The following is an 18,376-nucleotide window of genomic DNA, read 5'->3' as shown; positions in this document are numbered from 1 at the left end:
TCCGGCACCCTGCGCCATCTGGCCTCTCCCCGCTGCGGCGATACAGACATCAGTGAGTGACAGAGTGTGAACAACGGAGGGCTCGCACGTCAAGAATGGGTGGACACATGACATGCGACATCTAATCAGCCTGGTTTCACTCTGCGTTGTTTCCGTCTTCCCGCAAGCACTGAGGAGAGGGGCTTCAGCAATGTGAGGAGGGCACCTGAGGACTTTTCTGTTCCCAGCGCTGTTGCGTCAGCGATTCACCAGCAGCAGTTTTGCCCCATAGCTGCAAACCAATATAATGAATACTTTAGTGGGCCTGGGTGTCTGGTTCTCTTCTGCTCATCTGTTTGCTTTGTGCGTTACACTCTCATAATAGTTCAGTGCCTACAGGTCTCCGCCAGGCCTGCTGGTTTTCATTTTTGTCAAGAGTCAGGTGAGCATGTCAACATAACAGACTGCACTAAAGTGCAGTCTGTTATCTTAGCTTAGCATAAAGACTGGACACGAGGAAACAGTTCGTCTGACTCCGCCCATAGGTTTTAAAAGTCAACCTATCAGGATCTCTGAAGCCCACTTATTAACATGATGAGCGTGCACACTCAGTGGGACACACTTCCTAAACTTCTGCCGCCTTGACACCGAGTTGTTGCCAGGATGTCAAGAAATAGTCCATCACTAAAGGAGCTCTTTTAAGCGAAGTTAGCTGTTTTTCCTGTTTCAGTCAATAAACTAATCTAAACTAGTCTTTTAATTAATAAACAAGGGGTATCCATCGTATCTCTGCCAGAAACAACCAACCAACAAAAACCTTCAACCCAGCTTGTGTCCTCAATCAATCTTTCCTCCTATATTTTGCACTCCTTTTTTCGTTTTACATTTGAAACAACTTGACTGAATTTCCCTCTGCTCCATCATTACTTATGCCCCAACCCTTCCAATCTGGTTTTCCCCTTTCCGTCTGCTGGAACAGTTTCATTTGAATGCAGAACTGCGACTCCCTCCGTCTCGCTCTCGCTGCGGGCCGTCTATTAGATCAAGGGCTTTTCGCTTTTTCATCTTTGGACAAGGAGAAGAAGAGGAATCTCCCCCAGTGCCTTTGCTCAATGGTGCCGGGAGCTGCCGGGCCCTTTACGGGCACACATCATCAAATGGACAGTGAGAGGGTGGAAAGCAGCCATGGAGATTGAGGAGTGATTGACAGAGCTGAGATCAAGGTCCTGACGGAGGCCAGCACTCCCACTCGCTCCTCGCTGATGACTCACAGAGAGCATATCTGCTGCTTTCCCTCGGCCGCGCATTTCTATCAAACAGGCAGGAGGTGAACCGCAGAACTTCATCTCCTGCAATGCTCAATCACAACGTACGGCATGCGACCATACAACATGAAAAACATCTTCCTTTACATCATTTAAAGCACATCACCCAGTCAGTCTGGTGTCAAACAGATGAATGCAGACGTGGAGTGCTGAGCCCTCTTGGATTTGTGCATCCTGGGTGACGTTATCTTGCACCGTGAAATGAAAGAAACAGGATTAGAAAGTTAAATCCATGATGAGCACTTACAGGGAATGTTCCCACAATGCACTGGGGCAACAGACTCATTGAGTTCCTGCAATGTCAATGCTGTTTTTTCTCCTCACTTCCCTTTTCTATTATTGGTTTGTTATGCTGGTCTAATTTTCTTTTCTTGATTTCCTGCCTGTTGTGTCCTTGTTGACAAGCAGTTATTTAATTATACATATTAAGATCTATTTCCTCGTCAGTTACATGAGACACCAACGTCAGCAGGTTAAATGTGATTAAGCACACCACACAGATGACAAGAACATTTTTAACGTAACATCAGTTAACGTTTCTTAGTAGAAGAAAGTAGAAAGCAGGCAAAAGTTTGGACAGAATCAAATTAATATTCATCGTATTGCTCAAACTTAACTTTACTAAAAGGTGGTTTTGATTCTGCGTTTCATATTAACTTAACTTCAGCAGCTCTGACAACCAGGCGCAACAGCGCGAGCTGGCAGGGCCAAGCCGCTCTCCTTCCCACCCTCTCGGTCCAATCAGAGGCAGGGCGGGAGCCGGTCTTCTTCTACCCTGATTCGACAGTTTGACTTTGCTTCCATCAGCTCAGGCAGAAATACAGGGTCAAAATCAGGCCTGTAACTCATTGCTGGTCGCAGTTACTTTAGACACATGCGCAGATTAAGAAATGTGTCCCCGTCTCTCAGGCTTTGTGAAACCTCACTGATGAAAATATTCCCGAGAAAATTGTTTAAAGGTCCAGTGTGAAGGATTCAGAGCAGAAATGGAATATACAGCGGCTTCGGCTGATTTCTTAGTCAAGTAATCAAATCAGGCTCACCCCTCGTTCCACTGTCGAATGACTTGGCACAAGTCTTCAACTGCGATAAACAAAATTGGAAGAGGGGAGGCAGAGGTGAACAGAACAGTTTGGACTGAATTGTGCACATTAACAATTACAATCCTTTTACTCACCTAAAAGTGGATAACCTTAACTGACCCAATTCCCATTAAAACAGTCTGCCATAGTCAAGAGTATTGCAGACAGCAACATGCACTCATCCTTTTTCACACTGGTCAGACGTGCCTTTAAGCACTGTTTCCTTGAATGCCTCAAAATTTCATCAGTTCACTGAAAATAGTAAACCAAATACCAACACGGGGCAGTAACAAAGGTTTTACAGGCTGCAAACATCCATTCAGAAATGTATGGGTTGAAAACATTTAGAGACAGACCGCAGAGGAAACGAGTTCTGAATGTTGCTGCAGTGATGTTGTATTGAGCCTTTGGCGGAGTTCAACACATCTGTCATTTGTCACAGCCACCACCCATAAAGGTCAAGGGAATCCTTCAGAGTAAGCAGCACGCAGCTTCTTTTTTTCTCTCAAAGCCCATGCAACCGATTGAACTTGTGGGTGTCTGTTGAGCTGAATGATGACCCTGAGAACCGGATCGGTATATAGACCATTAACTCCAAATGTACAGATGAGAAAAAAACTAAACAGGGTTTTTAAAGAATGCCACTCACTCGGGATAACATGAAGCAGAGCTGGAGGGCTGTGTCCATCTAGTGTTCAGACATGGTAACTGAAATGGCATCAATATGAAAGCAAGTAAACCAAATTACGAAATGGCATCAATATGAAAGCAAGTAAACCAAATTACGATATGCATGCTACAGGAACAGTGTGGTTTCTGTAACTGAAAATACATGCACTTGTATGTAATTGTGATTCATCTCACACACTTGAGTTGAGCTTTAATCTTGCACTGTTATCGTGGCCTTGCAGCAATGTGCTGTTCTGTCCAACAGTAGTTATTTCGTCAAGTGGCAAAACAGAAGGGAAAAGTGGTTTTAACCACCATTTTATTTGGCATAATTTAAAATCATCTCACTGTTAGTTCATTTATACAAATATGCTTTTGTTATATATAAAACAATTACAAACAGTTTTCTACAAATCAAGTTCCCAGTGTAAAAGCGCAGTACCACGCACACGGTAGCATACAGCTCCGGGACACAGACATACAGAGCCCACAGGTGTACGTTCCACTTCAACAGCGTTCTCTGAGTGAAATCGGGACATGGCAAAAAAAAAAACGAGCTCACCACAGTTGACAGTTTTGACAAATTGTGCACTTACATTCAACCCTCCACACACCAATCTGGGAAATTTTCACACATCTTCAGGCAGATCTCAAACTGCTATACCGTTGTCACACAAAACCTCCCACTTGGTTGCGCTCCGGTTATTCTAGACTTTACACAGGCCACGAGCTGAGGTTGACTTATAATACACCCCGCTCGAGTGAGTAGATGAAAATAACTTTTTAAAAAAGGGCTGCTTGTATTACTGGCAGCTTTAAGCAGAAATGAGCAACCAATCATTACTAAAAAAAAATATTTTTTTTATAAAGTGTATAAAAAAGTCCTCAGATGTGACAAGGCACGTTCCACCTACGCAGCTCAGGCTAACCGTATGTGCAAGTTGTGCTTTTGCCTCGCCCCCACTGCACCGTGCAATGCAGGGATGTAAACCAAAATCTGTTAAGGGATGTGGGCCGTGAGCGCTCCGTTTCAAAAAAATGCACAAAGACTTGCTGTGCGAGATGTCAGTTTAGCACCTGTGTCTTACAGAGAGTGCCGCAAGAAGGAACTAAGGCAGAAAGCTTTTGAAATGTTACATAAATGAAACCCAGAGTCGGTTGGACCTGTATTTAAATAGGTATCGTTGGGTTCAACGAAGGAGCAATGCTATGGTCTTTGGTTTAGATAAGGCACCTGACCAAATAAAAGGCTCCTTCTATACTGTGGATATACTGCTGTTACATGGTTAACAAGGCAGCTATGAAACTGATTTTTCCAAAATGCAATGACATTCACCTAACCAAGGCAATGTAGGAAAAGAAGTATATAGCCTAGCATACGCCAGTTAAAAGACATTCTGGTATTATATGCTAAACTAAATCAATAATGCAGTGGTGACGGTCTGCTGACCTTAAATGTAAGGCAATAATGTAACTGGAAAGTTGTGTTTTATCAAATCTGAGTATTAATTACAAAAGTCTTACTGATCAAATAAACAAAGGCTATAACAAAAAAAATATATTCAACTTTGGCCGTTACCACACTCGTAGGTTAAAAACATTTGAGAGGAAGAAAAAAAATCATTTACAGAGTAAATTCAACATAATTAGACAAAATAAAGTCTCTTTGACACCACCCTGTCAAAGAGAAATTCTTAGGCGTGCTTTTAATGGCACTCGTGTGAGCTTCAAGAGTTAAGACGAAGACAGAGGGGAGCTGTACTACAACCTGACTTCCTGGTGAGGTCAGGCCAATAAATCAAGTACCGGTGTGGGTTAATTTGGCAGAGGCCTTATGACACCTGCTCCTCGATTACTTAAGAGGGAAAATGGTCGGCTGCTTCTAATGGTCCGGTTTATCATCGAAGGCCTTACTGGCTCTTCCGTGCGTGACAGTGAGTGAGCCGTGCGAAAGACCAGACAGCAGGAACATGCCAGACTGAGCAAAGAGGGGGAACCGCAGCTCAAGAGGTGAACCTCTAATCTGTGCATATTGGTTAAGGGGTACTGACATTCGTCCAGGAGTCATCGCACCTTGTCTGGACTCAGGCTGCTTGAAATTAAAACGTGTTAACCCTCTACTTGTCTGTTTATTACATCTAAATAGGCAAGTCAAAACATTTTGATGGCGACGCCACTCGAGACTCGTGAGATGCAACCTAGGCGAGATTATGAGGTAGTCATTATTTCTCCACCTGAACGAAGGCAGATCTCTTCTCTCCAGTCAAACAGGGTAGCTTGGTTGGTTGGTCTGGATGTTATTATGGCTTGTTACAACCACGATCAGCATTTCATAAAGCAAAGCAGAGAAGCTATAAATCTAGAACAGGTGTAAAATTGGAAAAAGTGTAAATATAAAAAGTTAAAAAGTAAGAAAAATAGAGGAGATTCAGTCTGTCGCGCCCATTTTGGCATAGTCACTTTGGTGATGATGGCAACGGAGAGAAATCCTCCAGGATATGAATAAGGAAGAGAGCAGTAACAGAGGAAGAAAACTAAGTCTGAACTGCTGGAAGTGGTACGGAGGCAGACGGGTGACGCCCTTGGTTCCTCAGCCTTCCTTTGCATCCGTGGATCTCCATCATCTCTCTGCGCAGTCCAAAAGTGGGGACCATTTATTACAACAGCACACACTTCTTGGGGTTCTTTTTCGTGACTGGATACAACACTGCCCTCACAGCGTCAGCAAACACCTCCCTGACGCCATCCTGCTGCAGGGCAGAACACTCCATGTATTTTACAGCCCCGATCTGCTTGGCCAGGGCGTTGCCCTGCTGCTGGGTGGTGGGGGCCAGGCCCTGCTCCTTCAGCTTCTTCACCGTCTCTGCATCACCCCTCAGGTCCTTCTTGGTGCCCACGAGCAGGATGGGCACGTTGGGGCAGTGGTGGGACACCTCTGGGTGCCACTTGTGCCTCACGTTGGCGTGGGAGGAGGGGCTGCCGATGGAAAAGCAGATGATGAAAACGTTGGTCTGGGGGTAGGAGAGGGTGCGCAGGCGGTCGTACTCCTCTTGGCCGGCTGTGTCCCACAGATTGAGGCTGACAGTGCGGCCATCCACGCTCATCTGAGCGCTGTAGTTGTCGAACACCGTCGGGATGTACTCTTCGGGGAAGGCGTTGGTGGTGTACGAGATGAGCAGACAGGTTTTACCCACCGCCCCGTCACCCACAACCACACACTTAATGGTCTGCATCCTGCCTACGACCACTGGGGCTGCAGCACCTGACAACAGAGAAGAGGGCACCTGGGTAACTTCTAATAACAGCACTCAATGCTCCGGGAGGATGAGCAACGCCTCCCATCGACCGTGAGGAGGAGGATGACTGTCGTGCTTTGAGAGACGCGGCTTAAATTAGCGACCAGCGGCTCTGCGACACAGTTTGTACAGTGATCCATCTTTACACCCAGTTAGCAGACGGGCTAACCGCCACCGACGTTAGCTCATCGCCGTGAGTAACGGTCCAGGGTTTAAACGTTGGCGACTGTTTCTGCCGCCCACGTATAAACAAGGTGCCGTAAGTTCAACGAACTAGTCGCTTGACAAAAGACAAAGGAGCGAAGCGGAAGCGAGACGCTTATTTTCTGGCACATATCGTTTTTCTCACTGTTCACCTACGATACTAGGCGTTCCCCGACCGACTAGCGCCAAGCTAAGGAACTAGCGCTTTAGGTGGCTAACAACCTAGCTAGTTAGCAAACAAGTTGAAAGTTTTCTCTGCAGGTCACTTCTCAAAGAGGCCAGTTTCCGGCCCGATATCAGCCATGAGTTACTCCAAAAATTATAACATGTTCCAACATACGTCTCGAACGTGGAGCTTTGCTTTAACGGTCAAATTTAAAGGATTGTGTGACTTACCGCCACTTGGCTTTCGATCTCTTTTTGCCTGGTATAGTCAATCACAGCCGCATCCGGGGAGCTGTCCATTACGTAAAAACCGACGTGCGGAAGCAACGCACACTGGTAGTTGTAGTTCCGCTTACGGACGGTCGCTTGTCCGACACTAGGTGGCGGTGTTGTGCTTCTCTGCTGTCCTACGAGTTCCTTAACTTGGCTTTGGAGAAAAGCACGAAAAAGTGAAAGCAACTTTACAAGAATATCAGCTTTAAGATTTGTCTTCAACTTGTGTGGCGAGGAAAATAGTTAACTGAGTAACAGCCAGTCAGCCTTAATATTTCTTTTTTTTTACCCAGTGGTGGTGAGATTTCCTCTAAGTCAAAGTAGAAATACTCCCTTTAAAAAGATACTTTTAATGTTATAGCTGGTCAAAGCACAAGTTATTTTTACTGCTATGTACATAGTAACAACACTTCATATTTGTTCATCAAATTTGTTAAATTTTTATCTCTGCAAAGCTGTTAATTAAATGTGAGAATTCTGAAAAGTAGCACATGTAAATACTGAACTGAAGTACAAATTTACTTGGTTACCTTTTATACGTCATCTGCGAATGTAGAACAACAAGTTGTGCCACTAATATTATTGAGTGGGGTGTGTCATGATGTTTTCTCCTGCCACTGGCAGTATTTATTTCCTTCTGTAATGCAAGGATTATTTCAGAAACCATTTCCATGAGTTAGATCTCTCAGCCATGATAATTAGCGCTTAAAAATACATTACATCTTGAGACAAATATTGAGAAGGATGTCCTAAACTTTACTGACTTCCAACACTTTAAATCCAGTCAATGTCACTACAAATGAGGAGGGCTTCTCGATTTTATCATGTCAAGATTTTCAGTCATTAGAATGTACGGACACCTACAAGCTCTTTACTTTGTCCTCACCCTTTCTCTTGAACTTGCTACATTATTGCCATTAAAATGCCACAATGTGTCACTGTATATGCATAAATACCACTCATACCAACAGGCCATGAAACAATCCTGTCTCCTGTCTTTTGGATCTCATCCTCTCTGTGGTCAGCACTGGTCTTAAAGCCCATATATCATTTATTGACCTTCAGACGGACATTATTCTCACAATCAATGCAGAACACATGAAGGCAGCTAAAGAAGGGATCACTTTAGCCTACTTGATCCTGCACCCCTGGAGACCCGTTGATGATGTCACTTCTATACACTGAGCCAGGTTAAGAGGCCAGTAGTGACCGACAACCGGACACTCAGGAACACAAAGAGGCACCAGTTTATTGCCTTTCCCAAGAGGTTCTGGCGTCACTGCGGCCTATAAAGAGAGAATTCCCACTGGGACCCTACACCCACAGTCACCCTCCACCCCATCCCTTGAGCCCCTGCTATTCTGCCGGGAGATTCCCCGGGACGTCTGTAGCATTTCCATGACAACAGCCACTGACAGGATTGGGGGTGACTGTGTCAAGAGATGCAGCAAGCGGCACTTAAGGCAAAGAGGGAGACAGAAAAATGAGGGTGACAAGAAGACAGAAGACGGCAAGATGCAAGTGCAGCAGTTAATGAAGAAGAGTGGTGACTTTGAAAGTGAAAGCTCTCAAAGCAAGTCCTTTCCTGCATACAAAACTAATAAAACAGGTTGGAGAATGTCAGTTACACATACAGGAACTGTTTAATTACACTGGCTTTAATCGAGAGACAACACCTCTATTCAGATCACCATTTTCAGTCATCATCTTTTATTTACAAATCCACATGATGCAGTGAATAACAACCAATTCTATTCAATAAAGTTATAGAATATTTTGATATAAAACAGAACTTACAGAAATAGTCTTCTCACAGCCTCTTCTTCAGTTTGTAAAGTGCATCAGACTGATAAGGCCTCACAACAGGAGGATGAAAAGTTCAATAGTGTACCGAATTAAGTTTAGTCATTTGTGATGATTACTTTGCAGAAGGGTCACAATATTCAAAACATCTGGACAACTCCTAAAATATATTTTTTAAATCTATGCCAGAGTGATTGAAACACATATACTATGTGTTAAACTGTTCAAAATTTGAACATGAGTCTCTTTGTAGTGTCCTATTGCCTGCAAAGGACACAAGCGGATGTAAAAAAAAAGAGGTAGGATTTAAAATCAATTCTATTTTTCTAGAGGTGGGTGAAATACATGAGCTAAAGTATCCCAGTTGCTCCCAGTGCAGCTCTCTCACACATTTGTAGAACCTAAGCCCTTACAACTACATACAAATGTCATAAAAGTTTACTTTAAATTAACTCAAGTTGAAGGAGAGCTGATTCAGACCAGAAACCATCTGACTGAGGACACACATTCATGAATACCCACACTGTATATATTAAGACTGAAACACATAAAATAAAAAAATAAAAAACATAACAAAGACTTAAAAACTGCACAATACGGGCACTTGTTCATTTCCATCACCTCCACAGTGCCTGAGCTGCAGTGGCTCGAGACATTTTAGGACAAGGTAACCGAGAAGCTGTAGGGATTTTGGAGCTCGCAGGTGAAGAGCTATTGCCTGTGGTCTTAGTCTTATTTCGGGCAGCAGATATGACAGCTGTGCGTATAGTCTTGGCTGTGGCGGAGGATGGGCCGTGCGCAGTGTTAGGCTGGGAAGACACCTGAGTCTCAGAGTTTGGGGCGAGTCGTTTTGACACACGAAGAGGAGTCCCCCTAACAAAGGCTGGCTGTGTGTTTCCTGAGACCTTCTCTGGTATGGATCTGTCTGAGGCCCTACGGGTCAGCATAGGCTTTCCTGGAGTCTGTGACTCACCTACAGTCCTCTCTCGAGTGCTGTTACTTCGTTTCACCTCTCCCTGAACATTGGCAGCCCGAGAGATGGGAGAGGAGCGCATTGATATGCTCCGAGGAGTAGATAGCCGGGTAGGAGTGGGAGGGTTTGTAGGGCCTGCTGCAGCATTTGAAGACTCTGTTTTAGAGCGGACCCTGGGAATGCCTGTGTTGTTGGAAGGTCCTGGACGTGACACAAGTCCCCTTTTGGATCCTATTCCACAACGCAAAGGGGCCTTCATGGTTTGACTCTCCTTTGATGTTGGAGAACCTGGAGTTGTACCCTCTTGAAGGTCAACCTTCCTCTCCTTCCTCCACTTGGAGCAGAGGCTTGGTGGAGGTCGCGGGAGTGGAGACGTTGGGGGTGACAAGGCATCATAGGATCGGAGGCCTTTCACCAAAGTGCGGCACTCCAGTGTTTCCCCCACTCGGGAGTAGGACCTTGCAATCTCACTCTCAGGACTTGGCAAGTCAGAGTACTTCAATGGCTGTGACTGGCTGAACTCTGGTAGACTGGAGGGCTTCCAATTCTTGCTGACAGGTATGGACCCCACCTCTGTGTCTGTCTGCTTTGTTAGTCCTGCATCGGGCAATGGCATAACAGCTTTCATCTGTGATTGTGACTGTGCTTTATCTGGAGCATTTATAGATGATTGTGATTGGCTCTCAGATCTCTGGTACCTCAAAAGCCTAGCTCGGGTGTCACTATGAGAAACGATTCCACTCATATTAACAGACTGGGGTCGAGGCTCATTGACAGAAGAGCCATTGGATTTACTCTGAGGAGAGCGGTTATTGTCTGTTACTTGTGGGCCAAACCTTTGTCTCTGAGTAGAGGTCTGGGTTTGGACACACAAGGCAGGTGTATCAGTATTTACAGCAGCAGCAGTTGTACAGGAACTGGGTGAAGAGTCATTATTCATTGAAGCCATGTGTTCATGTGAAATTTCAGCTTCTTTTTCAAGTTCTGTTTCCTTTAGTTGGCCTTGCAGCACATATGAAAAGCTCTCAGGCCCTTGTTCAACTGTGAAGCAACGTCCATGCTGAGAAAGACTAAATGTAGCAACGTTCGATTCCTGAACTGCTTCCATGCTCCGGCTGGTTGTTTGGCCTGGCTGAGCCCTGCTCCCTCTACTCAGAACTGGTTCTTGGTCAGTGGGGGAACATGTGCCGTCAGTGTCTGGAGAGCTACCAAGTACCATTGTGTTCTCGTGGTCAGAGGAGCTTGAGTGATAACTGGTCGATGTTGGGCTGCTGCCCAACTCAGGGAAGCTCTTTAGTATGGCGGTGCTATGGAGGTGGGTGTCATTGTAAAGGTGGTGTGAGTGTCTACGGGACTCAGAGCTTCTCAGGCTACGACGACTCCAAGTGTAGCTCAGGTTCTTCTCTAAGAGTTTCTCCAGCTCATCTTGGTTCTCCTGTCTGTGAGGCTCTCTGGCAATGCTCAGGCCGGGGTCCAGCCCCGTACAGATGGCCAGAGAGCGGCGTTTCTCCCCTATCTCACGCTGACGCTCCAGACGTTTCTGTTCCTTCAACTCCCGCTCTGCGTTCTCCTGTATAAAAAAAAGGATTATTTGTTAGAAACAGTCAAATGTTTGTGTCTAGCTCTCAATGGCAAAACACATATTTTCGATCAAAAGATGAAATCACAGATTTCCGGATCTAACCTGGACAGCTCTTTGAAAGCGGTGACAAAACAGATGGAAGACCCGGCAAGCCTCCTCAAGTTTGAAAGTGCTGTCGTCCTCGCAGAAGAACTCCATCAGAGCCTGACTCGACATCCTCATACCCTCTACCTCATCCTCTGCCTCCTTCAAACGTTCCTCAGCCACCTGCACACAGAGGGAAAAACATTTTACAATTTTAATCTTTTTAAACAATTTTTCTAGATCCTTTTTACTACCCCTCTTAAAATATTGAATTGGATATTTTCTGGTGTGTCCAAATCTTAGTTGTATTCATGTTTTATACCTCCAGGAAAGGGTGTGTGTGCTGCTGTATCTCCTCCGCAGTCTGGATGTTTGCCTTGAGGGCAACCACTCTGATCTTTAGTTTGGATAAATCCTCCAGCACAGACTCCTCACACAACCTGCAAGGAATAAAAAGCAATGTAATACAGAGTTATGTTAAGAATTGTAGCAGTGTGACATGTCTCGAGAAAAAGGGCTCACAACCAGTAATTGGAAATCCAACCAATGGAATAAAATCTTTCAATTGAGTTTTACTTGAGTTCTGTCACATTATGTGCATCAAAACAGGAAAAAATACTTTACTTTAAAAAGCAGAATAAGGATGGTGATTCCTTTGCATCTTGCAGATAACTAGAGCACGGTATTAAGTATCAGAAACAGTGCTCCACCAGAGCTCAAATATTGGCTTGGAGTATAATGTTGTCATGACCCACTTTCAGTCAGATGATAACAGCTGGATGTCTCGCTTTGATACAAGATTGACAAAAGTTGTGCATTGTGTTTGTTTAGTACGTGTTTGGTTTTGACGTTATTATGCAGGGCAGGTAGTATATTCCAGACCCAGTCACTGTAGGATGTGATGGCAACTGAGATTTGGGAAGAGACTGACCTGGAGGCGGAGCCAACATGGCCTAGTTGGCTGGGAAATGACAGTAAACTCTGATCTTTTTTCACAGCTTCCTGTGGAGACAAATACAAATGATTATCCATCTATTGTTTCAAACGGAGCAACACGTCATTGCGAATGTAGACTAAATCATATGCTCTGTGGAGCAGTCTGGATGGGGTGGCTACTGTTCTTTGAACACGTTGTTGTCAGAACAGTTTGTTTCTTATAAAAACTTCAAAAAAATACATTTGCCCAAAAGCTGTCAATATTAACACATTTTTACCCTAATTACAAGTTTTTTAAAAAATACCTTTATACCAATTAAAATTTTCATAAGAAGCAGTAGTGTTTTCAAAAGGAGTTGTTTGTCTAGTCCTTTTCTTTTTTCTCTTATATTTTCTAAACTTTATATTTGAACAGAAAATGCATCCTACTGTTTTTGTGTTTCATCTAAATTTCAGTTCTTACCATAGCAACAAAATGCAGCAGATTCATGCCAGGCTTGTTGGCTTTGGTGTCAGCCAGTTTGAGCAGCGATGAAATTCGGAAACCAGCAGCATTCCCCGCATATCCACCCTGAGAAGCCAAGGACAAGGTTAGAATAACATATTCACACACAACATGTGACAGCTTTAAACAAACAATACAAAACCCAGAGTGACGCCCCTGAATACACGCCCAGACCCCTACTGACTGGTGTATCGTACACAGATTAAAAAAAGCTTTTATCAGGCAGAAGGAAAGAAAATAAAACACGTAAAATAAAGAAGCACTCACTGCATTCATGTAGTTCCCAGCTTTCAGCACCAAACGGAGGATGGAGTGTAATTCAGGACAGCTCAGCAGTTCTAGGGGGGTAAAAGACAAGAGATTCAATATTGTGCCTCAAGGTTAGGCATAAACAGTATGAATGTGTATGCGACTGACATCAAGGTATTGTATTGAAGAGCTGACACTCAAGCTGACAGATGAAACATTTTTTAAAAAGTGCTACTGACATTAGGTTTCTACAAATATGTAATTAATTCTAGATTCTAACAGTGTTATAGAATTTGCATCCTGGATCCAAATGTCACCGCAATTCATGGGAGCACTTAAAAGGGCAAAACAGACGTAGATCTTTATAGTGGTGGAGTACACAACTCCCTGCTGTTACTTTACCTCTGGCCGCCTCCCTCAGACATCTGGCTGCCACACACAGAGAGGTCACAGCAGGGTCAAACTCTTGTTGCAGGATCATGGCATCGAGACGAAGCCGAAAGCTAATGGAAGTGGAAAGAGAAGGACGGGTGGATGAATTGACAGGGGTGATGACAGAGACAGAGAGGCACTACTGATCAATCATCGGTTAAACAAGCACATGTCATCACAAAGTGAAGCCTGTCGGGTGGACAAACGTCCCATCAAAATAAACCAGAAATAAGAGTTTTAAAGCTAAAGAAAAAAAGAACATTCAGTTGGAAAGTAGTTTTAGGAAATTTGTATCTAATCTAAGCTAAGGTGGGATGTACCTGGGGACTTCCACCAACAGCAGCATGAAAAGATCAGGCTCTCCAAGCCAGCTCCGCTCCCCACTGAACGTCCTCAGGCGGGACTCCTGAGAGAGAACAGATGCTGAGTAAAATCTGGAAATCGGCTTCAATCATAAAAAATAAAAAATAAAAAAGGCATCTGAAATACTAAAACCAACATGCCGTTAACAGTCAATTCCAATATCTTTCAACGTGCTGGAAACAGACCACATCACATGACATGGTGTAATGGCAAACTTTTGATCATCCTAACCAGAGTCAGATGATGAGTAAGAAAAGAGGGAGGGGGTCGTCGCTGTTGTATTTGTATGCCAAAAAAGGCACTTTACCTCCTCACTGTCAGGCAGCAATTTGCAGAGCTCTGCGAGCTTCTCCGCTCCATAACGTGCCCCGGCACCTTGCCTGATATCCTCCACTATCTCTTTAGCAGGCCTGCGGAAAAACAACAACAAACACATTTTGAGTATGACATCATTGTTGACATGCGACGGGGTTTTCAGCCTGAGAAAAGTCACGACACCCTCTAAGAAAACTCATTTCATGAGACGTATCAGCCCTTTGTTCCAGACAATATTGAAGCTTATCCTGTTCTTATCAGTCAAATTGTCGGGCAGGGAGGGTTGGTTGACGCCACCCTGGCGACGCAAAGCGGCATATCCACTGGGCAAATAGAAAGCAGACATGCAGAGAAGACGTCTGAAAGGTTAAAGGATGTCAAGGTGAAAGACCAGAAACTGAGCTGACAGACGGTTTGACCTCTGACTTACTTCTTTCCGAGTGACACATCTGTCCTCTATTCCAGCAGTTCTCCCATTATTCTCTCCCCCCTCCCCCCATCACCTTACAGCCCGTCAACACATGCTCTCACTCCGTTATGTGCTACTGTGCGCAGCCTTTCTTCTCAAACAAATGCTCCTCATTCACATCCACATCTAACTCATTGGCTACAACTCATCCACCACAATACACTGAATATGTAGTATTGTCACAAGAACTTCCTTTAAAGGCGGAAAGGTGCTTAGAATTTTTTTTGGTTGTTTGCTCCAACTAGTTCTGTTGCAAACACAAGGCTGAGTGAATTAGCCTATAAATAGAACTGTCATTTAATGAAAAGATTATGAAAGGGCTGCTCAAGACACTGATGACGTTCCAAAACCACATTTTGCTTTAACTACACCCACAACTGAACAGAGGCCAGATAAGCTCCCAAAAAGGCGAATGTTTGCGTACACAAGAGGCTCTTTTCACAGAACGGCCTCCCTTACATGTCTTGACAAATCTGGTCTAGAACAGAAGTGCTCTTCAGTTGGGAGGTGCACACATGGAGGGATGACAATACAGCAACTCCCTGCACTTTCTTTCTCTACATTTGTCTATTTTCTTTTCTACCTGTACATGATTTGCAGCATCAATATCAATGTTTCAGATGCCATTCTGTATGTGCGCTTTCATGTTGATTAGAAAAGAAAATCCTCTTCGTTAAAATAAGTGGTACTTTCTTTGAGCCATGCCAACATGCTAAAGAGGCTTTGGGGGATGGATGAATATGACAGGCCACCGGTGGTGCCTCTCTCTTTGACATTAGACATGTGGTGGTGGTGGTGGTGTCAAGCAGGTGTCGACTCTTGACTCGGAAGGCTATACCCGTCCACTTACCCACAAGCCTCCTTGAAGACGCCCCCACCACCACAGTACAGCTGCTCAGGGTGAACCCTCCCCTGCACCTGTCCCCTGCAATATACTCCAGACTGCCTCTCTCTTGATGAGACTTCATTCACACTTCTGGCAGGAACTGCCCACACATCCATGTTTGACATATGGCCGCACACTCCAGTTCAACCTCGACCGAGGGACCGTTCCCCAGGGCACAGTTGGACACACTTCTGTTTCCTGCACTTAGAGTTTTGACTGATGGTGACCCCTTTTAGCACTTTTACTTTAAAATGATCAATAAATTATCCAAAACTTGGATGATGATGATGCAATAATTGTCTAATCATTCTGCACTGGTCGGGAATGAGGAGACTTACATCTTGAACTGGCGGAGAAATATTCCAATGTTCATACTGCGCTTGGAGTCCAACAGGGAGATCTGTGAAGAGGCAAAGGACACCAATAAAGGGAAGAAAAGTGCAAGAACTCTCACTGTCTTCGTTCATAACTGAAAATATCACTGCCATCCCCACGATCTGACCTCTTCCGGGCTGTCCTGGGGGGATCTGCAGCGAAGCAGAGCAGAGCGGCGTCTCAGGGTGCTGGTTCTGTCCTGAGGCTTGCTGTCCTTCTGACCAAACAGCTCATCCAGAGAGTGGAGGTCAATGGGGAACTCATCCTCGCCCGGGGCCGCCCCACTCCACACACTCTTCCTCCCCTCCACCTTCTCTTTGGGGATACGCTCCCAGTTCAGCTTCCTCAGCCGGCTCCGACGGGCACTGTCCGCCCGGCTGAAAGGCGAGGAAGCAGAGGAGGACGAAGGTGGAGGCAGGGGAGGAGGAGGAGGAGGAGGTGGAGGTGGCGGAGGTGCCAGGGAAGGCGGCGGAGGCGCGACCAGCACCGGACGTGAATCCATAGCCGTCACTTCCACAGCTTCTGGGGCAGTGGCGGGGTGCGCAGGCACTGTTCCATGAAAGGCACAAGTTTCCTTGAAGGCCACCGTCAGGTTGATGAGCATAGAGACGACCTGGGTGCTAGGTGGGGAGGTGACGGTGGGTGACCAGTCTCTGCCCTGTCAGTCAATAGTGTCTTCTCCACTTTCCAGTTTTTTTAGTTCAAAGGTCCATCAGTAATTCCAGCCTAAGAAACAAGACAACAAAAATTTTAATCTCAGCTCAGACAATATTTAGCACAGACAGAGAAAGGAATTCCCTGCTATCCTGAGGTTTGGCCATATTCAGTAACTCATGCAGTGTGAATGGAGGCCGATGACCTCACCTAAGCTGACAGCTGGCCCCACTTCTCCTTTCATTAGCATGGTTCCAGCACACTGACTGATGTAACAAGCAGTTTTGCCTAGAATATATGTAGCCTAACCCCTGCTTCAACTTTCAGTGGAAGTTCAAGGCGTTTTTTTGGGAAAGTACAAAATTCCCCCGCAGCACCGCCACCTCCCTCCGTGGGTCTTTTGAATAGCTTGTCCCATCCTGTTCAGTTTCACCCCAAAGCATGCGCACAAACACACCTCCACCGTGCACACTCTCCCTTCTAATTAGAATATAGAAGACACCAGGCTTAACCAGTTAACCACAGAGCTGTCAAGTAGAGGGTCCGCTCCACAAACCATGACTTTATAATATTCCTTCCACATTATGGGAGATTAACATCTGAGAGCCGGTTGCACACACTTGCACCAGCAAGTTTTAAGCAGGATTAGTAATGCAGTTAGGCATGACTCAGAGGTTTCAGGTGCCCGGATCAGCAGGGGGCGGAAGTCTTTAATCATGACATGGCTTTGCGTTTTACCAGAGAAAAAGGCACACACCGTGCTCTTGACGCGAATCGCAACTTTGAGGAAACTTCACGGGGATGCGCTCGACTGTCCCAGAGAGCGCCGCGGGAGCGCGCCGCACAGCCCCGCCGCCGCTGTGATCTCAGCCTCCATCATTCAATGACATGCGTGTTGTTACAAGCGAAAACTTCATTTATCAGATGTTTTAGCGGAAGAGGAGACTAACAATATATATGAATTATTAAAAAAAAAAAATACAAACCGCCAACATAAATTTGCCGATGACTTTTTCATCAATAGTTCATACAGCAAATTCCATGTTGACATTTGTTAAAAAAAAAAAACGTCTCTCCAAACCTCATGGTTACTCAATCACAGATGACCAGAACACGGTTCAAGTAACCTCTCATGTCTCTGAGTCAGGGACAGTCCAATCAAGTTACTTCACCTACCCGGCGTCGCCTCCTCTTCTCCCGTGAGGAAACTTCACAGACACCAGCGAGAGCCACGGTTGGTCTTCAGGGATAAACTTGAACTAAAAAGCCGGCTCCAGTCTCTGTGGTCTGTTGTATGTCCTTGTTCCCGGAGTCTCGCAGCAGTCCGCTCCCAGCAGTCCTCTCGTCCCTCTCAACTTGCTGGGAAACTTCCAATCCACACAGCTCAGCGGGAGCGCGCAAAGGCGCGCGCTCGCACGCTGATATGCCTTTATTGTGTCCTCCCAGTTTTCCCATGGGCGTATTTAGGGGTTTCAGGTGCTTGTGAGCTCGGTCTGGATTCCACACGTTTTTGAGGATGTTTTTGTGGGGCTTCATTTCTGGTATGTTTACCAAGTTGGGGGAAAAAAGAAAAAACACAAATGAATGAAAAGTTTTGGGATACTGAACAATGTAGATAACCCATAGGTTTTTGTCTGCAATCTTTGGAAGTTAATAGCCATGATGTCTCTTACAGTTCTTTTACAATAATGCAAATCATCTCTCGATAAGATTGGAGATGAAAGCTTGCTGTCAGTAGTTGTATTGACAACTTGGTA

The 18,376-nt window shown here is 45.1% G+C and overlaps 2 protein-coding genes across 3 annotated transcripts; both read right to left on the bottom strand.

The window, feature by feature from the left end:
* Positions 1-3,346: 3,346 nt before the first annotated feature.
* Positions 3,347-7,107, bottom strand: rhogd (ras homolog gene family, member Gd). Its single transcript, XM_035649830.2, has 2 exons — positions 6,952-7,107; positions 3,347-6,317 (listed from the first exon to the last, which is right to left on the bottom strand). The coding sequence occupies exon 2, from the start codon at positions 6,286-6,288 to the stop codon at positions 5,713-5,715; it is 576 nt and encodes a 191-aa protein (XP_035505723.1). The 5' UTR covers positions 6,289-6,317; positions 6,952-7,107; the 3' UTR covers positions 3,347-5,712.
* A 1,579-nt stretch (positions 7,108-8,686) lies between these two features.
* On the bottom strand, positions 8,687-18,030 carry fhdc2 (FH2 domain containing 2). 2 transcript variants are annotated; one of them, XM_035649828.2, is made up of 12 exons: positions 17,792-18,030; positions 16,093-16,691; positions 15,929-15,990; positions 14,228-14,330; positions 13,878-13,963; positions 13,528-13,628; positions 13,144-13,214; positions 12,835-12,942; positions 12,367-12,437; positions 11,758-11,875; positions 11,454-11,618; positions 8,687-11,339 (listed from the first exon to the last, which is right to left on the bottom strand). In XM_035649828.2, the coding sequence occupies exons 2-12, from the start codon at positions 16,567-16,569 to the stop codon at positions 9,414-9,416; spliced, it is 3,288 nt and encodes a 1,095-aa protein (XP_035505721.1). In that variant the 5' UTR covers positions 16,570-16,691; positions 17,792-18,030; the 3' UTR covers positions 8,687-9,413. The 2 variants fall into 2 exon arrangements, with proteins under 2 accessions (XP_035505721.1, XP_035505720.1); XM_035649827.2 differs by having other exon boundaries at positions 17,796-18,030.
* Between the last annotated feature and the right edge of the window lie 346 nt (positions 18,031-18,376).

The sequence above is a fragment of the Scophthalmus maximus genome, chromosome 9, assembly GCF_022379125.1.
Source record: "Scophthalmus maximus strain ysfricsl-2021 chromosome 9, ASM2237912v1, whole genome shotgun sequence".
Classification (NCBI taxonomy): domain Eukaryota; kingdom Metazoa; phylum Chordata; class Actinopteri; order Pleuronectiformes; family Scophthalmidae; genus Scophthalmus; species Scophthalmus maximus.
This window is presented reverse-complemented; position numbering and strand designations above follow the sequence as displayed.

Excerpts from the sequence above, each read along its gene's own strand:
- fhdc2 (XM_035649828.2), bottom strand. The coding sequence starts at position 16,569 with ATGCTCATCAACCTGACGGTGGCCTTCAAGGAAACTTGTGCCTTTCAT. Across the intron at positions 13,629-13,877 it reads CTGTTGGTGGAAGTCCCCAG|CTTTCGGCTTCGTCTCGATG; the intron begins GTACATCCCACC and ends CACTTCCATTAG. Across the intron at positions 12,438-12,834 it reads TGCTGCATTTTGTTGCTATG|GAAGCTGTGAAAAAAGATCA; the intron begins GTAAGAACTGAA and ends TTGTCTCCACAG.
- rhogd (XM_035649830.2), bottom strand. The coding sequence starts at position 6,288 with ATGCAGACCATTAAGTGTGTGGTTGTGGGTGACGGGGCGGTGGGTAAA.